Source organism: Anser anser (genome assembly GCF_964211835.1).
Source record: "Anser anser genome assembly, chromosome: 14".
NCBI lineage: Eukaryota > Metazoa > Chordata > Aves > Anseriformes > Anatidae > Anser > Anser anser.
The window spans coordinates 10,901,104-10,923,706 of record NC_139735.1 but is presented as its reverse complement, the minus strand read 5'-3'; the positions used below and the strand labels follow the sequence as shown (position 1 = coordinate 10,923,706).

The following is a 22,603-nucleotide window of genomic DNA, read 5'->3' as shown; positions in this document are numbered from 1 at the left end:
TCAGAGCGTTTGTAAATGTCAGGGTTTGCCATCCTGTTCTCGCAGCCTTGGAAGCAGAGAAATCATCCTCACAAAATCTGAATGAACGGACCAGAGGCTGAAGTTTACTCTCGCCAGCTGGCTCTCCGCTGTTAGACAAAATACACAGATGGGTTTCAGGTTTCTGTGAAAGGCCGCCTACCTTACCACAGCCCATCCCAGCGTGAAGCAAGTGGCAAGGCTCTTGGCTATCTGGATGGAGCCTGTGTGCGCGTTGTGGGACGGGACGTTTGGATGTGGTGTACAGTCGGGGAGCAGATCTCACAACTTTGAAGCTTTTATTTCTTGCTGCAATACCGTTCGTTCCTTTGAAATGTGAGAGGTGATGAGCTGCTTGGAAATACCAGGCGCTCTCGATTTCTTCTGCAGTTCCTGTTGAAAATGATGGGAGCAGTGGAAAATACAGTGTAATAGCTGGTAATTAGAGTCAATTTTCTTCTTTGTCCAGCACATTCATACGCCCTCGTCCTTTCATGTGTTTTGTATCTCATGCTGTGAAGCCTCTGGATTGACTCCGCAAAGATTTAGTGCCTTGTGCATGACTTGTCCAGAGCTGACTGTAATTACCAGTGTGACTTGCGCTTTACTCACTACGGTTGTTTCTGTGCAATTAGCTGGTTTTGGAGGAAGGTGCTTGGTAAGAGTTGAGGAGAGACTTGAAGAAACAGGGAAGGCGTATTCCCTGCTCCCGCTTCGAGCAGTGCTCTGCGACATCCGCGGCCCCGGCACCGGTGAGTAGCCATCAGGGGACATGGTGCTGTTTGCCCTGCTGGCTCTCGGTGTCAGGATGGTGCCCACAGTGGATGATGCCCCTTCCCTGGGGGGACCCCATCGCTTAACAGCAGCCTGTGAAGTGTCTGGTAGGCTGCTCACAGGAGAGTGCAGACTTGGCTTCGAGTGATCAATCCCCTGTCCTCCACTGCTTCTTCCCCTTTTCCATCTTTTTCTTTCTTCCTTCACCCCCGTTTCAGGAATGAGAAAGGGAAAATAGACCTGGGGTTGCTTGGTGGGTTTAATTCTTCTGCACAGGTTTGTCCTTGTTAGGTTTGCTGCTCTAAAAATCTTCGCACCACAGGTTTACTACTTGCGTGGCTTAATTTTGACTGTTTTGCCTACGCCTTTATAACTTGGATTTGTCCGTAACCTTATGTTTTATGACACATCTATTCAAATATGTAGCTTGAATTTCTACCAGGAAATGTAATTTTTGTGTTCATTCCTATTGGGAAATGGAGTTTTTCTTGTGGCATTCATTCCCCAATCTCCCTTCATTAAAAAGTCTAAAACTTAGTTTCAAGTATCAACAGATAGATGGACGTACATAGATAGATGTACGTGCACAACATCTGGTAAGATCATGCTTTCCCAGTCCCTCAGTCCCACAGCATCCTCGGATGTGTTACGCTACTCTGAATATTCTCAGGACTGTCCTAATGGATGTTTTCTTATGAAATCCTGATGTTCCTTCTTGTTACGAAAACTTGATTATTCAGTGAAATATTTCATTTGTAAGGCTGAAAATCTTTTACTACTGCCCAGGGACACTTTCTTTCCAAAATACTGTTCTTGCCTTGCAAAAATGTAACCTTCTAAAGAAAAATATGGAAAACTAGCAATAAACAGATAAGATTCTGCTGTTTTCCCATTGTCGTGTAAGCCCGTGCTACTTAATGAAACTTAGATTGTGTGAGTCTATGTGACAATGTAATTCAAACTGTCTGCTGCTTAGGTGCAATGCATTTTCCCCTTCCCCCTCCTCAGTTTCTGTTTTTCTGCACCTACCCTTTGTACCTTCCTCCAAACCATATTGTAATTCTGCTTCTGGAAGGATTATGCCACAGATGGATGCAAAGAAAATGATTGGGATAAATTCTATCTAGATATTGATACCAAATTACAAAATACCTTATGAAGAAATTGGAGCAGCGTAGATTTAAAATGAGACTTGATTTAAAATGAGACTCATTTGATGATAAGAGTACTATTCACTGATTTTGGGGAGGGAAGCCCTTGGGGCTATTACTAAAAGGAACTTTATAGGTAGCAAACTGTTACTTTGCATTTCATTTGTCTTCAAAAAGTAATTTGTTAGTAATCAATCCTCAACCGCAAAGCAATTTTATAAAGAATATTTTTGATGATTAGTTCAATTTGTATAATACTCAGCTAGCTTCTCATGACTGTCTTCAAATAATTACTCTTTGCTGTTTCTCAAATTGTTCCTCCCCGAGAGGGTATCGTTTCCCCTGTTGAAGCTGTGCATGCCTACAGCTTAAGCAAGCTGAACGGGAACTGTGTGCCACGCTTTTCTTGCTGGCTTCTGCAAAGCTTGGTCTATCTTGTTTGATGGTGTATCGTTTCTGTCCTCCGCCCGTGGAGCCTGGCAGTCATCAAACCTCCCATTTCCACTGAGAGCAGTTCTTGAAAAATGTCTCTTCGTTCCTATTCAAACAGACTGTTTTGTTAATTTTCTGCCCTTTCTTTCGCACTTCTTTTGGGTGTTCCTGCGCTTTTCCCCACAGTTATTCAAAACCGTTCATCTCTCAACACTTAAACAGTTGTTTTCATCTCTTACATACTTAAAGAAAAAAAGGAAAATTATCATATCTTCCCACCTTCTCCCGATACTGTTGGCACTTCAACATTTTGATGTTCTCTGCTAATGTTTGCCCATATCTGGTCTAAACTCGTGCTCCAGGCTCAGCATGGTCCAGAGACCTCTATGCCAGTCTTCCCAGTGCTTGTTTCTTCATGCACAATGTTCTTGCTATGAGTCTGCAGAGGTGAAGGCACAGCAGGGCCCAATTCTTGCAGCTCCTGTACACAACTGCTTGCAAATGCACGATCAGCAGCGTTGGGCCTGCAGCCCCCAAACAGCATGCGAGCGGTCCATAAGTCTCCTTCTGAGATCTGTGCTGCCAAGCCCTCCCCACCCTGGTGGATTAGGTGCCCGTGGGGATGTTTCCAATGCATGCTTTGGCCAAATTTGGATGTGTTTTCTGAGAAGAGCAGCAAAATTCTTATGCTACAAGCAACATATGCTTCTGTTTCAAAAGAAAAGGAAGAAATTCACTGCAGAGCATTTGCATGGATTTTAACGTAAGCCAAATGTTATTCCTCGCTTCGTTTTAAGGAATAGGTGAAAGATGCTTGAAAAAATGGGGTGAGAGGAAAGAAGCTGATGGGAGGATGACTGAAAGCAATGGGGATGTCTCCCCAGATGGTTATGTTGTAGCTCAGTTTGAGGAGGTAACTGCAGACTCTTAAAATGGACCAAATCCTGTGGTCTTAGAGGGTTGCCAGTTTGTTTAATAACAGGGAAGCAGGAAAATCAAATTCACATCTAGCGCAGAAGAGATCTACCTAGCCTTCTGTGGAGGGTGTCAGTTGCCTGATGTCTCATTTGGCTGTTGCGTTTGTATTATTTGATTTGACAGCCAGCCCCTTGGGGCAGAAATATTATCCAATTTGATTATCGAGTGTTACAGTTCATGGGTATATAAACTAGGAATTAGGAATGCTTTAGCTGGATGTTGGTATTTATTATGAGACTCTTCCATTACCAGCTGCTTCTGCTCATCTGGCCCGCCTCGAAAAGAGGCAGCAGTGCTCTGATCCGCAGCGATAGTGACATAGCAAACACAACAGCTGTTTAAAGAGTTCTACTTAGACATTTTTTGACATTCTGTGAAGAAACTGATTTAAATATCTGGATTTATCTGCATAAGCTCACTCAAAAGAAGCACAGATAACACTGATTCCACTGCTTTGACGGGAAGCTGCAGGGAGAGGAAACAAACCTTCACAATTCATGTTAAAAAATAGTCTGAGGACTGGAGAAATATGCCTTTTCTGAAAAATAAGACTTTGCAGTTTTTCAAGAGCTGAGGTTAGCAGGACAGGCAGGAGTGGCTACCTCCAGGATCCAGAGCTGTTCTTTACCTGGGAAGTGAAAGCACGTTATGTGCGGCTGCTGATGGGGCAGAAACAGCCTACGTGCTTGTCTGGAAGTATTTTTAGGTCCCTTGAAGGCTTCGAGGGATGAAACAGTCTTATGAAGGACTCTTGACTGGGAAGGAGACTTGAGCAGTGCTTGGATTTTGCGTGTGTAGGAATGGCAGAAGTGTGGGCGCAGAGCTCAGGCGAGGCTGCCTCTGTTTCTGCAGCCTGTTGTCTTCTCCTGCCCCAGCCCCTGCTGTACCTTGGTATGTCTTACACAGGCGTTTCTTCTTCCTTTGCATGCTGAGCCCTGGGAAGTTCATTTTGCAGCTGGTGATTATCAGGGCTTCTTATCTTCTTAGCTGTTGCTTCTGCTGTCATTAACCTCAATGGACCCTGGCAAGTCCTAAAAATGGTGTTTGGAGTTTGTGCTCAGCAGTAGGTGGGTCTGACTGAACCGGAGGGGAGCAGAAGCAGTGCGAGAGGCATCTTTCAGGTCGGGCATCCGGGAGGATAAAGAGCATCTGTAGTCTCTTCGCAAGCAAGCCCTCTGACCAGCCTAAGGAAAACATCTGCGAGGCCACAGGAATGGCCTGTGGTCGTTCCTCCCTGAGAAAGGCTGCTCTTAAGCGAGGTCCTGCAGCTTGTCAGCAACTTCTTAGCTCCGCTTCAGGATACACAGCACCACCTGGGTGTCCGTGAGCTGCTGCAGCAGGAACACCCGGAATTCTTTGGAGGTGTCGCTGATGTGCTGATCTTTGCCTTTTTTGAAAAGCAGACTGTTAATGGTCTTCATTTTTCCGTCTAAATAAATCTTTGGCCAAAAAATATCAACCATCACCATCTAATGAGAAGTGTGAGTTTCAATATTGCTTCAGCAAGAACATACCTCTTTGGCATTTATAAGGCAGTATTTCATATTTTCAAGCACGATATTAATAATTTGTTACTTCTGTTGAAGTGATGTAAGATGAAAAATTAATGGGGATGTTACCTTCTCTTCCAGATCTTGCAAGCTGTAGTGCCTCTGATGTACGTGGTCTTAAATGAAGTCAATGTTTTCTTTTGAGCTCTCATTAACTTCAGAAGCGAGGAATAGAAAAGTGGCGTTATAAATACCTGACAAAGTGTTTTCAGACTGCTAACGTTTGTTTCAGTGCATTTTCTGTCATTATCAACCTTATTTTAGGGAAAAAAAGTCCTTCGATGTAGTCCAAAACTTTGACCATAGAAGTTTGTGTAGTGATGTTTCTGTCTAGTGACCAAACCTTGAAGTGAAAAATGGGCCATTTGACACGTTTTTTACGTGTCTTGTGGCTTTTTGTATCCTTTCTGCTCCATCTATCAACACAGCTAAAAGAGATTAACATTTTTTCAGGAGGGTCTAAAGCTTTTTAAAGCTTTTAGGGGATTCTTGAAACACTTGTGATAAATAGTAAACACACTAAAAACCTTTTTAAATATCAGCTCATGAAGCCAAGTTGTGTTTAAAGGCTCGGTACTGGGATGAGTGGCTCGCTAGAGTAGAAACGGCTTTAGCGGTGTTTATAGAGTCACTTCCTTCCACCATCCTTCTTTCCAGCTTGAGAAACTATCGCTGGGTTCCTCGTCACCGCTGCCTGTGTGGGCAGGGTTGGATCTCCAGGGGGAAGCTTTTTTGGGACTGTTAGGATCTCCGTGTCCCCCCTGCCATTCCTGTCTGGTGAAGAGCCGTGTGTTCAGATGCTGTTTTGGGCAAAGATGGGAGCAGGGAGTGGGAAGGGGAGAGAAACGGCCTGGAGCAGCTTGTGCTGTGTTGCTGGGTACCCGGCAGACGGGGCTTCTGCAGCAACCGCCGCCGTGCTCGGGGACTGCAAGAAGCGCCTTTAACCCGCTTTCATAATTAATGCTTGGGGAGGAGGAGAGGGCCCTGTGGGATGAATTAGCAGCCATTGAGTGTACATGCTAACAGATGTTAGCCTAAGTAAAATGGAAGAAAAGATGCCCACTGACCCAAATTTGTTGCGTTGTCACGTTTACTCTGTCTGAAATTTTCATGCTCTGCCTGCTAAGCCTTAATAAGGAAACAATTCCTCGTTCGAGTGTTTCACCACATATGTTTCTACAATTTCATAATATACTGCTTAATGCATGCAGTCCTCCTTGGCTGGGCTGCCTCCTTTGCCATTCTTCTAGGCTGAACGGTCCTCAGCTCCCAGCTTGCATGCGCTCAACCAAGGCTTGGGCTGTCAGCGGCAGGCTCTGCCAGGAAACTTGGTGTTTTGTAAACACTTAGGTTCGCTGCTCCGAAAGCTGTTAAATGGTCAGCGCTTCTCTGAAAAGCAAATGGAAGCAATCTCATGGAAGCAATCCTGCGGAAACAAAAGGCAATAAATGTTTGTGGTCACTTGAAAGGGTTCTGTTTCAGAAGTTGATTATTGGTAGTTTCTGCATGAGATGCAGAATAACAGCTGGGGTGCCGCGCAATTGTCATTTGCTACTTTTGATTGTGATCTGGTTTAGACGATGCGTTTGTATGGAAACTGCCATGACTTCTTTTCATAACCTGAAGAAGCCTTATGGATTCATGCAGTTGGAAATGTCACCTTGCCATCAGAAGTTCCTTTAAATACCCATTTTTCAATTAAGTCACAGCTTATTAAGCATGAATGTCATTCTGAGCTATGAGTTGAATCTGGCGCTTCCATGGTTGTAGCAAGTAGGCCTGTATAAGGGGGCAAGCCGTAACCGTGAGTATGTGTTTTAGACTGCGAGAAGTTGAAATACCTTTTGCAACACCAGATGCTGATGGTCAGCCCCCAGGCACAACGCCTGTCGTTAGCTGCTGTTCTGAAAGCAGAGCTGAATGTGTCTGTGGCAGGAAAAGTCAAGGAAGGAATGGGAATATTTGGGTAAAATATTTTTGCAAAGCATTAGTTTATCTGAAACTAGTATTTCTAGTGTATTGAAACTTAATGTTCTCGGTCACATCCCTCGCCCTGCCACACAGACATTTGTATTAAAGAGCTGTAGTGAATTGCCATAGGTATGGTTTGTAGCTAACTGGAGATACAGCGTAGGTCTAGATTAAGAATTGAGGAGTATTTAGACATGAGATTATTCTTTTATTGAAATCTGAACGCTAGAGTAAGATTGAGGAGAGACATAAGTTTTTTTTATTAGCTATTGCCAACTCTGTGCCGGAAGAATAAGAGGGCCTGGAGAAAGGCAGTGTTCCTTGTTATCTCTGAGGACAGACGTGGGATGCAGGATGCCGGAGGTAATTCCTCATGTTTGTCCTGGGGCTCTCCACTCCTTGCAGATGAACCAGGAGCGCCTGATAAGTGGCAGCTTTGCTCCGCGGGCCTTGATGCCGCGGCAGCTGCGGTGTCTTGCTTGTGTGAGCTTCTTTTGGCCTCGGTGCCACAGACATCGGGTGACGGACCAGGTCTGCTCGTGCTTCCCCGGCCTGGCAGCAGCTGCGGTCCCTCTGCTCTCCTGGGACTGCGAAGGCTCCTCATGGACAGCATGGGAGGGGACATCTCCCCAGCGGCACACGTGGTGGGATCCCTAATGGACTTCAGGTCTGGTAGCTTACCCGTCCCCCAGGAGCGTTTGGTATTCATCACCTCATTTTTATAATGCTTCCATGTTGATGCAGCTGCTTATTTTCAGCTGCAGACACCCTTAAATGGGGTTTAACTGTTGAAGGACATCTTGTTTCCTCTGGAGACGTTTAAACTATGTATTCAAGGTTTTGCGGTATCGAGCCGTGGTGAGAGCTGTTTTCGTGGTTTGTCATTGCTCTCTTCCCCATACTGTTGTCGCAGTGTCCCGTTTCAGCAAGGTCCCTGCTGCCAGGAATGGATTTAAGTAAGTGGGGTTTTAACTCTTGCAGGGAGAAATTCTTCCCCGTGTGCACTGAATTTTGTTCCCTTTGTTGTACTTCAGATAGTAATAAAAAGATAGTAATAAAAGCTTCTCTGTACCATCTCAGTGTTCTGCAGTTGGACAATTAATTTTTAGTCTCTGCTAAGTAATAAGTGCAAAATAGTATTTGGAAAGTACAATTTTAATTTGTCTTTCTGTAGGACAGTAGAAGCCAGTTTCGTGTATTTGGTCTCCATCACAATGTTAAAATGCTGATTGAAGGTTCTCTTTGGAACTGGTCTCTTCCAGCTTTCTCACGTGAACCCCAACAGGAGAGCCCAAATGACAGACTTCTTCAGTCCCCAGGATCTGTTTTGGGCAGATACTAGCGACAGAGCCTCTCCTATATGTAGGAAAGAGGCATTCAAACATCTTGCTCCCAGGCACGTCTGGGCACTGTGCTCAGACAGGAGTTGAACTAACCCCTTGCTCACAGAAATGAGGCAGACAAACAGAGAGAAGGCTTTTAGCATGCTCTTGGCAGTGCTGTAATTTAGAGCGAGCAGGTAGTTTTAATCCGCCAACATTAGACCTAAGTGATTATCTTAACTGGCTATTACATAAACATAGCGGTAGTTAAAATAAAACAAACACTCTTATGTTTATTGTGAATGAAGTAACTACTTACTAAAACTTGACAGATTCCTGGATTATTCTTCAGGGATTTGTCTTTGACGATTCTAGTCTTTGTGCATCTTATTTGCCTTTCCACACTTACTCTGAATTGAAACCATTTAAAAGCAGATAATGCAAAAAAATAATCCTTAGTCTCTTAAAACTCTGCATGTAATAGAGTATCCCATTTGCTGAGCAGAGAGCATTGCTGGCGGCACGGAGAGGAGATCCTGGTGCAGCGTTGTCTCCCTGCACCCTGGTGTGCGGATAATGGGCTTCTGCCTGCAGCGCTGCTGCTGCTGTAGAGAATTTCTGTGGGGTATGCGTCAGCCAGCCGGGTGCACATGGTGCAGGAGGAGGGATGCACTTCCCAGGAGCCTGGAGAGAAGTTGTGGGGTGCTCAGATGTGCAGGTGGAACCAGCAAGCATGAGGTCGCCCTTTGTTTTTACCTCTCAGAAAAAATTAACTTGAGCCCAGAGGGAGGAATGGGCTGTCCTGGAGAAGGTGGGTGAAAAAAGGATCAGGATTACCTGAAAGTAAACTTTCTCTTCTTAAAACCTAGACAGAATAACCAAGGTACGCTTGAGTAACTTTGTGCTGTTACCATTTTTTTTAACTTCTCTTCCTCATTCTACTCCACAGTTGCTCTTGGTCGGAATCAACCCTTGAAAAAAGAGAAACCGAAATGGAAAAGTGATTACCCCATGACAGACGGACAGTTGCGCAGTAAGAGAGACGAGTTTTGGGACACAGCACCAGCTTTCGAAGGCCGCAAGGAGATTTGGGATGCCCTCAAGGCTGCTGCACACGCTTTCGAGAGCAATGACCATGAACTGGCGCAAGCAATCATTGATGGTGCAAACATAACACTACCACATGGTAGGTTCATCTGAGATGGATGTGGCCAGTGAGAAGTGTAACAGGAGGTTAAGCAAATGAGGTTTTAACATCAAAATCAAATGAGGCAAGCAGTAGTCTCAAACACTGGTATTTCAGCATGCACAATGTCTTCTGTTTGGTGTTTCAAAGCAAAATTATGTTAGTATGTAGAGAAGAGTATGAAAAAACCTTCCCAGAAACTTGGTGCTGACAATTTGCATTAAGATTTTGTACAGGATGCACTGTAAGCACTTACCACTTCAGTTGTTTTCCCTTTCACTCTGTCATTCTGAATTCTGTTTTTTTTTTTTTCAGGCTCTGTGCTTACTCTGTTCCTCAAAAATGAATCACTTCCCTTTATGCCAAATAGAAATACAGAAAATTAAAAAAAAAATGTTTTCATGGATTTATAGGCTCACTAATCTCAAGAGAAAATAGAAAGGGGGGATGAGGTGGATAAAAGAGGCTGTTCTTGGTGTCCCCTCTACCAGAAGGGAAGTGAAGAGGTTTATGCCAAGTAATGAACTACTTCCAGACACGTGGAACTGAATGCAGTATAAAAGACACTATGTATATGCTGACTTAGGTCTCCTGGGAAGAGAAAAAGGCTGATTTGGAAGATCTCACACCTTCCTTTCTGCGGTAACTGCTCTTCATGAGGTTGACTACTCATGTTGCCCTTTTTTTTTCTTTCATTGTTGTGTTTAGGATCACAATTTCCTTAAGCAGTCACAATTGATCACCTATTTCCTTTGGAAAGGGTGGATTTGGTGTCTTTCTTCCATACTGAAGTGTGGAACATTCCTAGTCGTTGTGGCTCAGGATGTTCTTTTTCCCACTCCTGTTCAGCTGTCAGTAGGATGTCACTAACATAGCTGAGAGGTGGAAAGTTTCAGTGCTGCAACATGACCTGTCTTTTCCGTAATTCATGGGTGGCCTATTGTAGTCCTCCAGATCATTGTTTGTTTTCAAGGAGGTTTGTGTTTTGCTGGTTTGACTGATAACGAGTGAGTTTTTGTCAAGGGCGGTTATGCATATGGAAATGGGTTTTGTCAATTATTTCCAGAACCTGCCAATGCCAAGGAAATCTCCGTGTTCCTCTTGTACAAACCTGCAACAGTTCTGTCGATATTCTAGTCCTAATCAATTGGAGAGAGAAAAGTAATTCCCCTGCTTATAAGCTAGTGTGATTTTTCAAAAGATAGAGACAGGAGTCAGGTTGTCTAATGTGGAACTGGTAACATTTTTGTGCCTCTGTTTGTCATACCATTTTTCTTTCCTTGCAGTGGTTCATAAAATTGGCCAGAATATGGAAATCCTAAATTACCTACTAGGTTTCTTGATTTTATGCATCAATACACATTTTATGTATCAATTTTAAATAGCACGTTATATTTACTGTGTCCAAAACCCAGAATATTCTCCTTCTAAATTGATAACGTTACTGAATTGTTGTCCTTCCAAAACATCTACACTGCTGAAAATATGAAGCAGCTGGATATTTAGGCAAGTTGTGAGCTAGTAGGAACTGCCTGAGTGGGAGGAGTCTGGCAAAATGGATTGGTGAAGATACTGATAATTTTAAGTTACCCCTCAAATGGAAATATTTCAGGAACAGTATTTGCGGACCTAAAATAGCCGCTGTATTGTCTTGCTTAGGTGGTGAAATAAAAATGGTAGAGGTCAGGAAGACTCGATGTTACAAGTGAGTTAAGATGAACAAAATGCAGATTACCTTCCACCATGGTTTCTTATGATGGATGTGAGCTGATCTCCAGATAGGATTTTAGCTTAGTATGAAGAATAACCTCCCTCTGCAGTTCACCCTTTGCAGTGAGGGTCTCATTCTGCTTATGACCATACACAAAAGACTGACGGAAACATAATTGTTTCAGTAAATGACAATCTGAGTCACAGAGCACGCTCTGGCAGAGAGAGGGATATTATTTGTATAACGCAATCGTGGAATTTGACAAGACCCTGATAATGAACTATTCTGACAGCATCGGATTATGTATTCAGTTTAAGTGTTGCACAAGTATACATACGAAGAACACTTGCAGGGAAATGTTAAATTTATAGCGTCAAGTCATGCTAAGAAGCTGCTCAACGTGTTAGGTCCCTACTTCCTCTGGTTAGAATGGCACAACAACTCGTCGTTGCAGAGGAGGGTTTTGGAGCAGTTCAAGTCTGCTGGGAAGAGGGGGTCTTTGGGTTCTGAGATGGAGTCACTTGTGTGTCCGTGCACTTTCCTTAGCAGGAGAGAGGATGTGCTATGTATACTTCTGACACTACCGCATCTTGAAAATAGTGTTTCTTAGTTTCTTGAATAGCAGTTTACTAATCCCATTCAGAGTTTCAGACTTTAACTCCCAGACTTTAAGTTTCTGGTTGCAAGCAAAAATGCGAAACTGGGCAGATAACTCACATTTCTCCTCTCTGGGCAGTCTGAGGAATTTAGGATGAATGCCCTGCCCTAGAAATTAGCCCTTTCAATGACTCTGAGTGTAATACTTGAGGGGGAAGAAGTATGTGCACTGTGAAATTCTGGCTTTTCGGCAGAGAATTTGCTCAGGGTACTGCCTACTACTGGCAGACTGTGGCCTGCTTTCTGAGGCCCACATACGGAATATTCAGAATATTTCAGAAATAAGCTGGGAATCAAGCTTGTATCAGAGCCTCTGTTGCCTAGGCAGGCCTGGCCTTTGGTCAGATTCCAAATAGAATATTTTGAGTGTTTATCCGGAATCTTGAGTTGAGTGCAGTGATTTTTTGTACCCACAAAACTGAGTTACTCGCTCTTTATCCATCTTTCTGCTGGTGACACTTGTCTTGTGCATCAACTGCTTGCATGGTTCTCAATGTTGTGTGACCTTTCCACTACAGAGAAAGCCACTTCATTTAGAAACTCAAGCATTGTTAGTGTCATGCGTGAATAGATTATGAATAAAACCCTTTCATCTGTGGGCTCGGTAGCGCCTGTTATCAGCAAGCTGAGCTTATCCCCAGGCAGGTAGAACAAACAAACTGTCCTTGTTCCAAGTGACACCAAAAACCTCCACATTTTTGTTTACAAAAACCTCAGATTGGGTGAAATTCAAAAAGAGGGGAAGCTAGCTGTTAAGTAATCTGACTGCTTGCATATGCATTAAGTACTGAATCCTGTGTGTACCTGAGTGGTGCCACCACCTAGATTTACATGTGTGCTTGCCAGCAGTGCAGAGCTCTTCCCAGCAGCTGCAGCTCTGCCCCCCAGGGGTGGACTGCTCCTTGCACTGACACTGGAGCATGGCAGGTGCCACCTGTGTCACCGCTCGCATCCAGCTTTTGTACCCTTTTTTATTTTCTACAGCAGTTTACTTGTCTGTGCAGCAAATACACATCCAGTTCAGGCTGTCTGTCCCTCACGGTTAGCATGAGAATTGACTGCTTGCAGAGCCTCCTGAAATAACACACACAAATGCCCACGCACGGTTTTGTCGTCTGGTCCACAACAAGCCCTGGTAGGAGCTGCTCCGGATTGCCAATGTGGCTCCTTGGAGCTTAGGCTTTGCTCCTTCAGGTAGGAGGAAAAAAGGAGGTTTACTGATTAGGCTGTGCATGAAAACACTGTTTCCTCAAAGCAAGAAAGCATTTAGTAAGATGAAGTGTAGAAATCATGTCAAGATTTTTTCTAAATAAATAGCTTGATGGCGTAGTTCTGGTAATTCTGGCCATGAAAGCTTCTATTTGTGGTGGGATTTTTTTTTTTTGACAGACAAGGATGGGACATCCTCCTTTGATTTCATAGCTCACCAAAGAGCCTCAATTCCAAAGGGAAACTGTGTTATAAGCATCAACTAAGATAAATTTCTTTAGTGGAAATACAGAGTGATGCAGTACGTTAATGTGAGACTGTGGCATTTCCTCTCATTTCTTTTGTGTGAGCACAACCAAGGCTTTAAAAAAACCCCACAACAGAATAACATAGCCAAACACCTACATTTTAACTGTCCCTGCGTGATGGGCTTGCATGCAACTGTGTATTGCTTACAAAATTAAACCGTTGGGAAGTGGAGGAGTGGGAAGAAGGGTCTGGGGATTAAGGAGTGGCAGAGGTTTGCAGATAAAGATACTGGCCTGGCTGATGCTGCAAATATAAAATTGCTATTTCATTCTGAAAACCTGTAGGGAAGTGAGGAAAAATGCATCTCTTTGCTGTTGCCTTCAGCCAGATATCTTCCCTGTCTAACCTGAGTGAGAAAAAATCTAACCAATGTAATTTTTCTAATGGATGCCTTTTGCTGTCTTCTGCAGTTAAAAATAGCATGTAAGTATTAAATAAATAAATAAGCTTGTGGGATGGGCTTAGCACTTCTCATCTATCTTGGGTGCCTCTGTGGGATGTACTTAAAAATAGAAATAACGTTCTCACCAATTTACATGTTTTTCTGATGTCTTAAAGTAGCACATCCTCAATACTTTATTAATGAGTCCATTTAAATTTAATGAACACTTTTTGCATACTTCTTAGCTACTAAGAACAAAATGTTGGAGTGTGTAGTATTTTATTAGGGTCTGCACCAAACGCTATTGCTGAGATGAACTTGTCCTGGAAGTAGTTAATTTTAATTGGAATCTCTCTGGGGTTAAGTGGAGTTTTAAAATTTCAGGATGGACACTTAATCCACTGTAGCATAGTTACCAGTGTATTGAATTTATCTCGTTTAATACTATTTGAACGATAAAAGGGACTCTCTGTTAAGCCTGATGGCTTTGTGCTCAGGAGCAGCCAACTTCCCTGTGCCTTAAAATACAGCTACTGTAGCTCGCAGCGAGCTTTTTCAGTGAGCAGTCTTGCAGCGTTGGCTTTTTGTGTGTAAGCAGAGCTGTCACATTTACTGTGTGTAACACTCGAGATCATGAAAAGTGGGGAGGTGAATATTTACCTTAAATGCTGGGGAAAAGTAAGTGAAATTACTCAAATGTTCTAGCAATGGGTAGAGCATTTTCTACTGCTTCAGGTGAAATATTCATCAGAAGACCATAAAAAAAAAAAAAGACAGCCCAAACCAAGAATGGTAATGTAAAGGAAGCGTGCCTGTTCTGTTTACCCCCACCCTGATTCAAACACAAATATCTGACTCTGGCAAAACTATTTTTCCCCCAGTTGAGCTGTAATTACACATCATGCTGTGGTACTTGCTGCCTCTGGGCTGAGGGCTCCCTGCACTAAAGCTCAGCTCTTAATGTTTGTGCCTCAAGTCCTGCATCCCTCTGAGCACTGTCTCTCGTTTGGGTGCGTCTGGATTTCCGAGGCTTCCATCATCTGAAAGGACGCGTTTAATGGTTTAATGTATGTTGTCCTTTAGTGCTCACTGCACCTTGGTGCACTACATCAGGAGATGGGGACCGGGATTCAGCAGAGCATCAGGATGCGTCTACTCCTCACTAATTTTTTGTTTGCTTGAAGTATATAACTAGTACTAGGAGAACACTTACAGGTTTTAGTTTCTAAAGAAAGTTACCCTCTACAGTGTTGAAAACTCCGTTTCTGTTTGCAAATGAAGGTTTTCACACTGTTACAGAAGACCTTGAGAGTGCAAGGTGTAGAGGAGAGAGGGTGATAGTTAAACACAATCAAACAGCGCATGACACTGGGTAAGTGGGAGAGAAGCCCACAGCCTGGGTGTGTTTGGCAGGATGTCAGGGTTGCTTTTAGCATTGATTGCATTCGTTGTGCAGAAAGTCCCGAGGAGGTTGTTATACTAAAGTAAATCACTGGGAGTGTTGGAAAACTTCTGCTCCCTGCTGCAGTTGTTATTTCACCTTTGCTTACTGGTCTTGGTGTAAATCAGAAGGAGAACTGAAGCTCTTTTGGAAATGAAAGCTGCATCTGTGCTCAGAAGTGTTGGACAGGCACACAGGGTGTTGATGTTGGATATCTGTGTGCTTTTTAGCTGTTTATGGCTGACATGCTATTTTTGTGTTAGCTTCATTGGAATTGTGTTATTTTACCTTCATTCAGATGACAATATTACCTTGTTTCCGTCCTGAGATGATTCTGATGTTTGGGGAAGTTTCGGGCAGATAGACTTTGCCTTGCTCTGTAGAAGAGAATTAAGTAGTTATGAGAAGTTTTTATATCAAGATCACACTGGTACATAAAAACACATTTTGCTTAAAGCAGTTATCCCCAGCATGTTTGACTGGGTGGACAGCACGGTCTATACTGGCAGTAAAAGCAAACCACAAGCAAAATACCATTTCCTTCTTCCTTGCAGGGCCAAGAAGCCCAGTAGTGATGGGAATGCGGATCTGTATATGCCATCAGTACTAATTAGACATCCCAACCAGCCTAGTCCTTGCTCATAAGGAGAGAGGAGGCTGTAAAGACCATCCCTTGCACAACAAAACAGACCAAGGTTGCATATGGCTTGGAGTGAGGGAGGGGAGGGAGTCACAGTAGCTTATTTTTGTAGTAACAGTAATTAAGGATGAAAATAACGTTCAGTGCTTTTATTGAAAAAGAACCAGACAACTCTGTCCTAGAGATGGTAAGTTAGCACCTGAGAGCAAGCATCCTCTTAGGGTTTTGTCAGCCCTTGGTGCCTGAGCCACTTGGCATTAAAGATATTACATATCACAGACATATGAACTCATTTGCATTAAAGCCAGATCCTTTATCAGAAGAAGGTTTCTGGTATACAGGAGAGAAATCGGACTTTTTTTCCCCTAAGTGGGGCTGAAGCATCGTCTGTAGTTCAAATGATCAGGTATGAATCTTATTCTGCTGTAGATCTTGCGCATCACGTCCTAGAAATTACATCTACTGTGGTGTCTTACCTATTAATGGGGAACATCTGCTAAGCTCTTTCTTCCTTTGTGAAGACTCCTGTGCCACACGCCTGACCTTTCCTAACATCCAAGGGGTGCTGCACGGGGATGCCAGTGGTGGGGTGCTACTGTAAGAGAGCTTCCTGCAAAGGGCCCTACATATCCATCTCTTGGGAGCCCGGAAAAATCAGGCTAAAACTGTAATCACTAAAAGTGAGTTGCTAGACAAAGACGGGAGAGGAAGCAGTAGAAGGTAGTCAGTAAGCTCAGGAGTTGGTCTTTAAATTTGTACAGTAATTCAGAAATATCCACTGCAAAATTGTATGGTAGATCTTTAACACTGAGCATTTAAGATACGTCTCACTTAAAATAAGTAGCTACAAAAGTGGAACTCTAATTTTTGCAATGCTTTGTGTGTGATAGCTATATTCGATTTATTAACTGTTGTGTTGATGAATCTGTAGTTGCAAAAATCTATACAGTACATTTCACAGTGGCACCTTTAGTGTTTTAAATTTCATCTGCTGCTGCCTGTTCGGCTGTAAAATCCTTGTGGTTTTTTTCCACCCTTGCCTGCAAGCTGCTGTATCCAGTGCTAGCGGGTTCAGAAGATAGAAATTGCTTTCTCAGTATCCTGTTTGTCTGAAGAGATTTTTAATTGTCATTAAGAAAATATTTTTTTAATGTATTATATTGTCTACATTCAAACATAAAAATCATGATGAACCATGTGCTTTTCTGTCTGGATACAGAATCCTCGGTCAGGTTTTTCTAATGTCTGTTTAAAACGATAGTGAATGATATTTATAGTGACTCTAGCTGTCTAATTTTAGACTTCAGCAGAGTTATGAAAGCTTTGGGAGGTCTGACTGTGAAAGCATATCTGTCAATATGATCAGCAGTAGTACTGAGATGAGCATGCAGGCCATAAAAGTTAAGGAAACTTGAAAATCTTTCTGTCATAGATATCATAAAATTTACAACAGAGGCTACTTAATTATTTTTGTATGAAGATCTGCCAAGCAGAAAATAGTTCTTAGTTCGGGAGGAGGTTTTTCTCTTTTGTTCTTTCTTCAGTTAAAAAAAAAACACACCACCACCAAACAAGGGTGAGGAATTAAAACCAAGAAGTGCTGGTGTATTGCAAGGACGCAGTCTGGCTGCTGCTAGCGCCGAGGACCTAAGTATGTATTAGGAGAGCGCTTGTTGTATGTCAGTGTTTCTTCTACCCATCGGTGTCTATTTTTAAAAGTTGTTGACATCAAGTTCCTCCCTTAGGCTTATCTTTGCTGAAATGGTTAGTGAATAAATACACTGAGTCCAGCTTTTACTAAAACTGCACCCAGACCGCATTAATAGCATCGTGCCTGCGAGCAGTGCCGATAGATGTTTGAAGAAGGCTGGCACGCTTCGGGGAGAGCCACAGCTCGGCTTTGGTGGTGCCTCCCACAGGTTTCGACCGCTGGGTGTTGCGGTCTAGGTGTCGCTTTACTCTGGGGCACTGACACAGCGCAGGGGTGTGACAAGTGTGAACAGGAGTGCCACCGCCAAGCTGCTCCATCCGCAGCCAGGCGGGCACCAGCTCCTCGCATGTTCGGCATCCTCTTCAGGGAGCGCCTCTGAGCCCACTCCTGTCGCCCTCTCTGTCCTCCCAGAGTACTGCCTGCTGGTGTGAAGCATCAGAAATGCTCAGGCATAGTAATTGCTTTTTTCTTAGGAGACTTCTTCTAAATCAGGAATCTTCAACCAGTGCCCCCCAGGCTGTGCACGCCCTGCTCAGACACCAAATTCAGCCTGCTGCAACCCGTGCCCTGGGGCTGTTCGGTGGCAGCTCCTCCTCTACCGCATCTTGTCTCCCTGCTTCCTGGCATCTCCTTCCTCTGTCACAGAGCCAGTAGACCTGGCAAGGTGTTTTCTTCCATTTGTGAAATGCCTTTTTCCAGGAAGGTGCGTGTGCAAGCAGTGCTGGGAAAGTGGATGTGCTGTGCCTATGCTGCAGCCCTTTGCATGAGCAAAGTCCTTAAAAAGTAAGACTTGAGTCAGGGAGGATCCCTCAGCTCTGTAGTTGCCATTGTTTAAGACCAGCCAGATATTTAGGAGGTCTAACAAGTTGTCTGGTGAAAGGGAGAGAATTGTTTAATTTTTGCCCTGGATCCATGTGACATTTAAAAAGACAAAAGTAAATCACTACACCAATGATGTTACCTTTTTACTGTCCTTTGGAAAAGGAATTAAATGTAGATGCAAACTATGAAATGTTTAAATGATTTTCAAAGCCTTGTTTTGCGTTCTTTTCTACCACTTTGTGGTCATTTAAAAGCAGTAAGTCCATAAACCTCACTACATGACTGTGTTGCACAATTGGCAGCTTCAGCTGATTTTATTCTTCTTTTTAAACTAAAACTTTGAGGAGGAGTTGGCATACAAAAATGAGTGAGAATACAGCTCTTCCTGGCTGAAAATACAGCATGTTATTTCAGTTCCTGGATGCTTAAAGAAATGCATTTGTTTACCTTCACACTGAAAAGGGGCAGATTCGTAGCATTAATTTATAGACTATAGTGCAGCAGAAACATCTTTCCTAGTAACCACTTCAGAGCTGGTAGTAGAAAGCTTTGGAGAAACCTTTGATTTGATTTTTGTGTTTAAGTGGAGCTCTGAATGCTTAAGCTCTTGAGTACTTTACCCATTTCCCTTTTGAAAGCCTTCTAGCTGAGAGGGGCAGGGAGATGATGTGAATAACGCAATCCAGCATTGACCTGGAATCTCACAGCCGATTGTTTCTACTCTTGAGATGTGTTTTCTCCTGTGTTTGCTTCAGTTTTTACTCCAGAAAGACCCATTCAAAGTGGAGTGTTACTGGGAAGGTGGCTGTAAGGTATAAAACAAACTGAGGTAGAGAGCCTTGGTTTTTATGTGAAGTGGTATAAAAGATTGCTTTCCTAAATAGTAGAGCTAGACTTTTTTTTTTATACAATTGTTTAGATTGCTTTTACTGGAATCAGAAGATGGATGCAGGGAAGCATGGAAGCAGTACTGCACAGCAAGATGGGGCTGCTTGTTTGCCATGTTCCCATCTTTAGAGCTGTTGACACTTCGGGGGGGGGGGGGAGAGTGTGTATTTTAGCAGGGCAAGCACCAAGAACTGATTACTTTGGTGGGGTGTGTGTTGGTGTTCATAGTTTACTACAGGTATGAGAGGCAGCGTGGAAGAAAGCAGAACATGCATTTTCTCAGTTCAAGAGAGCAAGGAGTTGGCTTCCCAACACAGATTGTGGCTGTGGACCATGAAAGCTTTAAGCAGCGGAGCAAGACTAAGCAGGTTGCTTGCTTTCCTTTATGTAACCTCCTTTTTTCCCCCCAGTACATCTGTTCCTGGGGCTGCGGGATGGTGAGTGGGGTCATGGAACATCTCTAGGTTTAAATGTCCTTTGCCACAACCTCAGGTTGCTTTTGGCATTGATCAGCTCCCAAGTCCAGTTCTTGATGTAGCTGCGAGCAGCTCGATGGGTGATGCAGGAGCTGGGAGTCAGGCAACTGCTAGGATAGTTTTGCTGCTTAGAAAAGTATCCATCCATCTACAGCCTCAAAAGTGGATGGGGAAGGGATCGTTTATGAAGGACCTTTACTTTTACAACTAGCAGCTTCTGTGCATTTTGGACAAGTATGTACACCAGCACTGATTTAAAACGCAATGCGCTGCAGAGCAACCTTGGTCTGCCACATAACAAAGTGATTCTTAACAGCATCGTTAAATGCATTGATCATTTCCATCCCCTCTGCTGGGGAGTTGTAAGCTGGGTGTGACGCCAGGTTTCTGAAGAGCTCTGGGATGTATCCCCTGTGTCCTGGGAGGACAGTGTTCTACTGTGGTGCGATTAGAGGTGAGAGGCAGAGATACTTGGAGAGGTGCTTTGATTATCATCCATTGCTAGGCTGTCACTGTGCAGCTTGTGGCCAAACCAAAACCATATGTTTATATAGTATCATTCATTAGAGAAATGCTCGTAAAAGTGAGCTCTTCAAGAGATTCCCTGGCTGAAAACTAGGGAAATGCCAATAAATTCTTTTGTAATTGGCAAATTCCATTTGAGAAGGATGCATCTAGAGTGCCTACTGCACAGTGCTCCAAAGTGTGCATGTTTCTTTACTTTTTGAGGAAGGAAATAACAGCTAGACTAACATTTGGCCAATTTACTGTTTTTTTTCTGTATTGCAACCACTTTGCATAGCATGTAGTGGAAAGCTCAACAGAGTTTTGTGAGAGGAGAATGACAGGAAACGACAATAGCTGATCAATGAGTAAAATAATGGTAACTGTTTGAATTGGATCTGTATATCTCTACTGCAGGTACTTTTATTTCAGTGGTGCACCCCTTTTTATTTTTATTATGTTTTCATCAGATTTTTAGATATTGTGGATGCCCCATCCCTGGAATTGGTCAAGGCCAGGCTGGATGGGGCTTTGGGCAACCTGATCTAGTGGGTGGCATCCCTGCCCATGGCAGGGGGCTGGAACTGGGTGATCTTTAAGGTCCCTTCCAACCCAAACCGTTCTGTGGTTCCTTTTAGCCTTCATGAGTGCTCATGGCACTGTGGTGTGTCTGTAGCAGCTTTCTGAGGAATCGTGTGTTTTCAGTAGGAACTGTACAACTCTCAGTGCTGCTCCTGGTGAAGCGTCTTGGTGCCAGCAAAGGACACATTACTGCTGTGCAGGCTGGAATGGGTACTTGGCAGGACTCCTAACCTTGAAACAGAGTGTATTTTCTCAAAAACCTCCTGAGTCCTGATGATCAGCAGCTAAGATAATGCTGTCTGACATTACTGCTGTGATTAATGTTTTTAAAATAGATGCACAGTATCCTTTCTGAGGGATGCTGGATTTCCATGTTTTCCTCAAATGGAATATTGAATCAAATCATCAGGATGTAAAGCAGTTGTGGCTGACTGAAATAGTTACATATCTAAGTGCAGGTTAGAAGGCATCAACCCTTCAAGTAAAAACCCACTTATGGCTACATCCTACAGTTGTTTTCCTTAAATATTTTTAACTTCTGCTCTTGTTTTTGAAAGGTATTTTGAGGAGCTTCGTCAACATAATTGCTTGGACTCTTCTCAAGTCTCTTCCCCTGGTAGCATATGCCTGTCTGTTTTCTGTCTTTGGTTTCAGTTTGCCTTTTCTGCTGCGGTAAGGACGACTGTACAGCACTGTTCTCAAAACTGCAATTTTTTGTACCATTAACACGTGGCCAGGAAAGTGCAGCTAACTCCTTTAAGAGGAAGAAGAAAAAAAAGACTGACTGTACATGATGGCCATTAAATGCTCAAAATAAAATTGGCCTCGTGATGGAAAAATGCCTCAAATTAATTTCAGAAGAATCATTTAGGTTGAAAAATACCTCAAAGATCATCAAGTCTAACCATGTAGCAACGAATGAGCTGCAGACTGCTTGTTGATGGTGTGTTGCAGATCTTCCAGATAGGAGTATGTCTGCCTTAGGTGAAAAATAATCCTTTGGCGTCTGGCGGTGACCAGGACGTGTCGTGTAGTTTATTAGATACTCCACAGTGGACTTCTACCCCCCTCCTTGACTGCTTACAGCAGTGAAACTAAGTATCTGCTTAATCTGCCTTGCTGTCTGCTAGTAAAATGAGAAAAAGAAATATGAAGCGTTTAAAATGTATTCCTCATAGAAAATCTCACTGTAAGCCAGTGAGAGCCATCTAGGAGCTGCCTTCGCTGTGCACAGGTGGTCTTCAGGGGTGGTGTTGTTTCTGTAATTGATAGAGACGTTTTCCCCCCAAACTGGTGCACCTGAAGCACTGCCTATTAGGAGGCTCGGGTAGATAAATGAGGGCTCAGCAAGGCCTTAGGTGCCTCACTTGCTCCCTGCCCATGGGTGCCCTCTGCTCTTCCTCCGTGATCTTGAGTGGGTAGTGGTCAGGATATCTGTCATCTTTCTCTATTTTGACTTCGCATACCTGAATAAGACAATGATGGTATCTCTTCTACAAGACCAAGGCAAGATAGTTATGTTCAGAAGTGTCTGAGTTGTGGAAGATGGTTTCTTTTGGGGTCAGGTGATGACTAAGGAGAAGTCCTCCATGGTGTGCTTTACAGAGCTGCACGGTACTCACGAGTCTGCAAGCGACCCAAAAGGAGTTGTGTTAGTACTCTGAATCTTCCATATTGTCTTTCAATAGACACTTTGAGGTGGTAACTTTAAGTCATTACAGGGGTTCAGTGAGTATTACAGAACAGATTTACCACTGGAAATGGAAGAGAACTCCCCGGTTCCTGGATATCTTGCGCTGCCCAGTGCTTTGCGGGTTTACCAGGCTGGTAAGCAAAGGAGTGTTGAAGCCTCATGAAAGCGTGTGATAGACAGTGGCTTCATCTGATGA

General features: G+C 43.4%; 1 protein-coding gene across 5 annotated transcripts in view; it reads left to right on the top strand.

Moving 5' to 3' along the window:
• The window catches only part of UBTD2 (ubiquitin domain containing 2), a gene marked incomplete at its 5' end in the record, with an annotated part of 54,364 nt that overhangs the window by 21,277 nt on the left and 10,484 nt on the right, over window positions 1-22,603 (top strand). For all 5 annotated transcript variants that reach the window (XM_083799294.1, XM_083799293.1, XM_083799295.1 and 2 more), the window contains one exon: window positions 9,146-9,382. In XM_083799294.1, coding sequence (XP_083655420.1) covers window positions 9,146-9,382 — 237 coding nt within the window. The remainder of the gene's footprint in view (window positions 1-9,145; window positions 9,383-22,603) is intronic.